The sequence below is a fragment of the Osmia lignaria genome, unplaced genomic scaffold, assembly GCF_051020975.1.
Source record: "Osmia lignaria lignaria isolate PbOS001 unplaced genomic scaffold, iyOsmLign1 scaffold0013, whole genome shotgun sequence".
In the NCBI taxonomy this organism is placed as follows: Eukaryota; Metazoa; Arthropoda; class Insecta; order Hymenoptera; family Megachilidae; genus Osmia; species Osmia lignaria.
Window position 1 is genome coordinate 13,658,921 of NW_027478167.1, and position 7,126 is coordinate 13,666,046.

The following is a 7,126-nucleotide window of genomic DNA, read 5'->3' on the forward strand; positions in this document are numbered from 1 at the left end:
ACTCCACGGGCAGCCAACTCACGTTCTTGGAACCTTTTCCCCAGAATCTCCCTAAAACCGCTACGGGAAACGTAACACTTCTTACTTTACGATCATATAATTTTTTCTTTGCAAAATAATAGGAATTTCACTGTATCGTGTATCTTTACCATGTCATCATCGCTTATCAATTATCGTACGTCATATATTTCTGTCCACCATTTATATGATCGCAAAGTAAGAAGCAAGCTGTAGAGGGGAATCACACGCGTTATTAAAAATTTCCCTAGACCTAGTGAGCTGCGAGAATTATAATTCCGCGTTGGTAAAACAGTCAACGTTTCATCGAAAATTAGGCCGAACAGAAACTGATTTCAGCGCCACCTCAGTTATCGCATCCAACTAACGGCATGCAATGCTACGTCACTTTTCGCATACACCGAAATGACATGGATGCTACGATACTATATTAAAATATAAAATACGATACTGTACACATGACCTATGAAATATATGAAAGGCAGAAAGAGAACTACAGCGATTGTGGGTATACGTGAAAAGGCGAATAATAAAGAATATAGTATTTTGGGCACAAATCCCGTTTATTTCCTACAGGAAAAGGAATATGGGAATAAATGATAATGTTCACGCGTTTCGTCGCCGTGAGGAAGGAGGCGATTGGAAGACTCGGTGAATTTTGAAGAGGTGCCGGACGATAGGACGATGCGATGTTTAAGAAATAACCAGAGTCGATTTCGGCGAATTAAATGTATTTAACCTCGTTTTTCGACGGTTGTACAAATTTGACAAAGGCTTAAAGCTAAGAGTAATAAAATGAGAAACTTGAAGAAAGACTTTATTCTGTATCCACGTACTCCCGAAGCAGCAGAGTTCGGAATTCTGGCGAAGCGCGACGTTTCGGCGACCGAAGACAGATTAAGAATAACGAATCAGCGGTTAAAATTCGCCCGCTTAAATATTGGGGAGCCCCCTTTGTTCCAGGGGCCGCCCGTCACCTCTCCGCCGAACTCGTCACGCTCCGTCGGCCAGGCGAGTCGACGAAACGGTAGCGAGGCGACATGTAAACACCTGGCACAAAGGGGAAGACTGTTGCGTTATTATAGAACGGTTTAGATTCTCAATAGAGCCTATTATTAGATAACTGAATTGATTTATGGTGCTCTATTTCGGGAATCCATAAACGATTAGAAATCCGTAAAGATGTGTTGAGAGTTTTAACCGTTTTAAACTAAGTTTACATATTTCAAATTTGAAACGTTCGGTTTTCTCCCGAACATACCGCCCGCCTTCTTCGGTGCACGAAGAACAAAGTACTAGAAAAGGGGGTCCAAAGCGGTTTAACATGGAAAAGCGAAGGCGAAAGTGAAAAAATTACGTAGAGAATAACGATTATCCGATCGGTATACATATAGCAACGCGAAGAGACACCGAGTTGCGTTGCAGAAGGATGGCAAAGCGCGTGCGAGTCGTGGTAGGCATGAAATGGAAATTTCAAAGTTGAGCTTCCCAAATGGAAGCTCCAGTTTAGTTAACGCCATCTCTTGCACGTAGCACCGTATTACGACACCGGTCGTACGGAAGCTCTCAGTGTAACTTCGCACTGAGGTACGTACGAACTGAAGTTTAGTTTTTAAAATAGAACGCAATAACCGTAATATAAGGCAAATATACAATCAAGACGCGGAGGTAATGAAATAAGCTAAGCATAAAAAAAACAATTAACGCGCAAATTTTATGAGGTGGCGTCGGACAGCGGAACCGGGAGGGGGCAGATCTTTACGATTGGCCGAAGTACTGTGCCTCCTTTCGTGCGTACGGTGACCACCCTTACTTGCCCATCTTTTCCTGGGTGAAGGGCCTCAACGCGTCCCAACGGCCATTTTGCCGGGGGCATTAGTTCGTCGCGGATCAAGACAAGATTGCCCACCTCGAGATTTGGTCGTTGTCGACGCCACTTTGGGAGTCGTTGGAGGTGTTGAAGGTATTCGCGCCTCCACCGGTGCCAGAACTGTGCCCGCATGAGGTTGAGCTGCCTCCATCGTCCGTTAAGTGAAGTGTTGTGCGTTGTTCCGGTGGCCTCGGGTTCGGGAACAGTGCTGGGCGTTTCCCCGATGAGAAAATGGCCGGGCGTCAGGGTAGCCAATTCCGAGGGGTCGTCCGAAAGAGCGAAGAGAGGCCTTGAGTTTACGCAGGCCTCGATTTGGCAAAGAAGCGTGGAGAGCTCTTCGAAGGTGAGTGTAGAGTCCCCCATTATTCTTCGAAGGTGGTGTTTTACTGATTTGACGCCTGCTTTCCACAGGCCCCCGAAGTGCGGTGCATAGGGCGGAATGAAGCGCCAGTTTGTCCCGTCCTTGGCTAGAAGGGAGGGCGCTTCTTGGTAGAAGACCGAGGTCTGTCGAAACAGCGAACGGAGTTCTCGGTCTGCCTCCTGGAAGGTCGTGCCGTTGTCGCTGAGCATGGTGGCGCAACGGCCTCGTCGGCTAGTGAAACGCTTTAAGACTGCAAGGAAAGCAGACGAGGTTAGGTCAGAGACGGCGTCGAGGTGGAGTGCCCGGGTGCTCAGGCACACGAAGAGTGCGACGTAGCCCTTATAGGACTTGTGACCACGCCCCGATGTGGTACGTATTTGAACGGGTCCGGCGTAGTCCACTCCAGTGGTCAGGAAGGCTCGTTGTGGGGCTGTGCGTGTTTCGGGAAGATGGCCCATAAGTTGACCGCCTGCCCGTCCGCTGAAACGAGCGCATTTGACGCATTTCTTGATTTCAGCCCGAACCAGAGACCTCCCTCGCAGGATCCAGAACTGACGGACCATGTGGCTTCTGGTGAGCTGCGGTCCTCCATGGAGAGTGCGTAGATGGGCATCTCTTACTAAGAGCGTGGTCAGAGGACAGTTCTTGGATACGACGTAAGGATGCCTTTCGTTGAACGGCAATAGAGCGTTGGCCAGTCGTCCTCCCACCCTTAGCAAACCTTGTTCATCTAGGAAGGGCCTCAGGGATGCCAGCGGCGACGTCCTCTTCAGCTCTCGATGTCTCTGAAGATGGCTTAGTTCCTCCCCAAGGTAGGCTCGCTGCGAGACCCGAAGAGCGGCTCAGAGGGCGGAGGCGCGTTCTTCCGCCTTGATGAACCCGCTTTCGCACGGTCTTTTCCGGGCAAGGTTGCTAAACCTAAAGCAGTAGGCTAGTACTGTTAGGAGCCGAGAGAGCGAGGAATACATGGTGAGTAGCTCATCCGATTTGTCTTCCACGGCGAGATGTACGGTGAGCTTGCTTTGTGCCAAGTCCATGGCTCCGCTCTTTTCCAGGCGTTCGGCTGGCCACTGACTGGCAGATCTAGGGAGCCAAGATGGTCCGTGCCACCAAAGTTCGGCCTTCAGAAGGTCCGCTGGAGAGATCCCTCGCGTGGCCAAATCTGCCGGGTTGTCCGATGATGCCACGTGTCTCCAGAGGTCGGGTGGAAGCTCGGACTGGATGGCGGAAACCCGATGAGCGACGAAGGGCTTCCACTGAGAAGCGTGTCCTCGGATCCAGTAGAGGCAGACGCTGGAATCCGTCCACGCCTGCATCAGGATTTTTGCGGTGACCAGTACCGGGGCCACCCAGCCCAAGGGGTCAAAAAGGCTGGCGACCTCGGAGAGTATGGACCGCTTCGTTGATGCCGGCGGGGAGTCTGCTGGAGGCGCGACTCGCAGCGAGAAGGAGTCGGTTGTCGGATCCCAGTTGACTCCTAGCGTGGCAATTCCTGGCCATTCTTGGAAGAGATGCTGGTCGGAGGCGCCGTTCTCCCTCAGCTTGGGTACGTTCGACGCCCACTTGCTCAGGTCAAAACCTCCAGCCTTGAAGATCTGAATGACCTGGTGTTTCACTCGCAGGGCTTCGTTGACGTTGTCTGCTCCAGCCAGGATATCGTCGACGTAGGTGTGCCTGCGGATGGCGCCCGCTCCCAGTGGCAGCCTGTCCCCTTCATCTTCCGCCAGCTGGTTGAGCACCCTCAAGGCTAAGAAGGGCGCACAGGCTGTTCCGTAGGTCACGGTGATGAGTTGAAAGTCCTGCACTCTTTCATCCGGACCAGTTCGCCAAAGGATCCGTTGCCATTTCGTGTCCTCCGGATGAACTTGAATTTGACGGAACATTTTCACGACGTCTGTAGTGAAGACGACCTTGAAGATACGCCACCGTGTCAAGACCATCCAGAGGTCTGCCTGGAGCTTAGGGCCTGCGGACAAACAATCATTAAGCGAGTATCCTGAAGCGGTTCGGAAGGAGGCATTAAAGACGACTCGTAGTTTGGCTGTAGGGTCGTGTCGCTTGACGACTGCGTGATGCGGGAGATAATACGCCGGTTCCTCCTTGGCGGCTTCTGGGACCGTCTTCATATGCTGCAGCGACAGGTATTCTTCCAGGAATTTACCGCACTTGTCCTTTAATGCGTTGTCCGAGGCTAATCGGCGTTCGCAATTGAACAGGAGCTTCAACGCGGATGTCCTAGAAGGCTTCAGCGAGGCGGCAGGCTCCCTTACAAAAGGTAAGCGCACCACATAGCGCCCCTTTGCATCTCGAGCATGGGTCCCCTTGAAGTGCCGCGCGCACCTCTCCTCTTCTTCGGACATCGTGGGGTGGTTGTGGACCTCCTCTAGCTCCCAGAAGCGCTGGAGCAGCTGACCGACATTAGCTTCGGTTCGGCAATGGAAGGTGCGCGCCTCCTCTTGAGCTGGGGCGCACAAGATCGCTCCCATGAGGACCCAGCCGAAGGGTGTAAGTTTTGCCGTGGGCGTTCCTGGGAATCCCGTTCGAGTGCCGTCCGCGAAGAGAGCTCCACATACATCCGCTCCCAAGATGAGGTCCACGCGCGCCGGCACGCCATACTCTGGATCGGCCAACGGAAGACCCTTCAGGTGTGGCCAGGGTTGTGGAGCAATTCGATGTGCCGGCAGCAAAGAAGTTAGCTTCCGCAAAACCAAGGCCCGGACCGGCAAGCGGAACCCGGAGGGTTGGCGGGGTCGCACCACCAAAGACACCTCGCCTGTAGAAACCCCGTTCTGGTTTTCTTGGACGCCGGAGATAGCAACTCGTACCGCCCGCCGTGGCAGACGAAGGGCCTGCACCACCCAGGATGAGACAAGAGAAGCGTCGGAGCCCGTATCCAGGAGAGCTCGGACTTCGAGGGTTTCGCCTGATGGTGCCTCCAGTTTCACCTTGGCTGTCGCTAGTAGAGCGGCTGAGCGTGGTCCGGCCGTCAAGGAGAGCGAGGTTGCCGAGCTGGGTTCGTCCGAGAGCGACGATGAAGATCCCGTCGGCACCGCCTCCATGGTGTCTTGTTTGCTGGTTGACGGCGTTATCTTGAGCGCATCGTAAAGCAAAGTGTGATGGCGTCCACTGCAAGCTAAGCAAGATTGTTTAGAGGGACACTTACTCGAATCGTGACCCACCGTTAGGCAGTTGGAGCATGCCTTGAGAGTCTGCGCCCTTTCCTTGCGCTTCGAGGGGGCCAATGCCTTGAATTTATAGCAGTAGCCCAGAGAATGATTGCCCGAGCATGAGGGGCACTTTCTAGGTTGCGTAGATTTAGCGGCCGCGGTCAGTACCGTCGTAGAGCTCCTCTTCTTCACCGCCTCTTCCTTTACTTTAGGCTTGGCTTCCTTGGCACTCTTCGGTCCCGCGGGGTGGAGAAGTGGATCGCCGAGCTGGGCAGCATCCATGGCCTGGATCTGGTTCTCGAGAAAAGCGGCGAGTTGATGAAAGGGTGGGATGTCCTTGCTGTTCGCCAACGAAGTCTCCCAAGCCAAGTGAGTAACTTGTCCAGCTTCTGTGTCAGGATGTAGACGAACCATTCGTCCCAGGAGGCTACCGGCTTCCGCAAGGCTCCATAGGCCCGGATTGCCTGACGGAAGGTGTCCAGGAGACGCTTGAGTTCCGCCGTCGACTGTTTCTGGGCTGACGGACAGGTTAGCAGGGCGCGATGATGAGCGAAGGACAGCAGGCGTGGATTTCCGTAGCGCAGCTCCAAATCCTCCCATGCCCCTCGGTAACCAGATTCCGTTATCGGCGTGTTTTGGATGACGTCTGCAGCTTTTCAGGTCAAGCTCGACTTCAGATAGAGCAGCTTCTGAACGTCGGGTAAGTGTTCCACGTCGTGAACCAAGCTTCGGAACAAGTCACGGAAACTTTCCCATTTCAGCGGATCGCCTGATAACGTCGGCAGTTCAATTTTTGGAAGTTGAAACTGCCTAGTTACCTCGGAAGGAGCTTGTCGACCGCCTGGTGAGCCTGGACACGAGCGGTCGGTTTGGCACTGCAGAATCATGGCTGCCGCCTGGAGGTAAGCCTCTTCTACGACGGAGAACAGGTCCTGTTGTACGTACGCGCTCGCGCTAGCTTCTTGGCAACGCATTAACTTGCGATGTCCGGCCATAAAGTTGTCCCAGTAACGCTCGAGCAGTCCCTTGCGGTGCTCCAGTACGGCCCACGTGATTTTGTCCTTCCCCAGTTTACACACATTCTTCCAGAAGCGATGAATCCATCCTCCCACTTCCTCCTGTTCTCGAAGTAGGTCAGCAAACGTATTAGAACTCGTCATATTGCAGTTCGGTTCAACGTTCGGAAATCGATAAGCCGGTTAAATCCTTTACAGGTGAGACGCAAGGAGCAAGAACAATGCTCTTGTGTTTACTTTCACGCACCAACGGTTAATGTGAAGTAGAGTGTTCTCGAATGTAGGGCAACGCCCGACCGACGATCAGCTGATTATTAAAGGAAGTAATTTTCTTTCACTTATCTGCCTTCCTTTGATCTTGAAGTTGCAGGGTCGTTCTCTTTCCGATGCGCTGCCAGCCAAGAAGAGGTTCTTCTTATCCACCCAGTTCGTCGGTGCACACCCACTCGGACTAGCACTGATCGTCCCGTATCCGGCTCGAAGGACCAAATTTGTTCACGCGTTTCGTCGCCGTGAGGAAGGAGGCGATTGGAAGACTCGGTGAATTTTGAAGAGGTGCTGGACGATAGGACGATGCGATGTTTAAGAAATAACCGGAGTCGATTTCGGTGAATTAAATGTATTTAAGCTCGTTTTTCGACGGTTGTACAAATTTGACAAAGGCTTAAAGCTAAGAGTAATAAAATGAGAAACT

At 52.6% G+C, this 7,126-nt stretch overlaps 1 protein-coding gene across 1 annotated transcript; it reads right to left on the reverse strand.

Annotated features, from left to right (window-relative positions):
* Positions 1 to 3,091: 3,091 nt before the first annotated feature.
* LOC143306595 (uncharacterized) lies at positions 3,092 to 6,016 on the reverse strand. Its single transcript, XM_076693061.1, has one exon. It carries the CDS (start codon positions 6,014 to 6,016, stop codon positions 3,092 to 3,094), a length of 2,925 nt encoding a protein of 974 aa, XP_076549176.1.
* Between the last annotated feature and the right edge of the window lie 1,110 nt (positions 6,017 to 7,126).

Bases quoted from the DNA above. Each gene is read 5' to 3' on its own strand.
- LOC143306595 (XM_076693061.1), bottom strand. From the start codon at position 6,016: ATGGGAGGATTTGGAGCTGCGCTACGGAAATCCACGCCTGCTGTCCTT.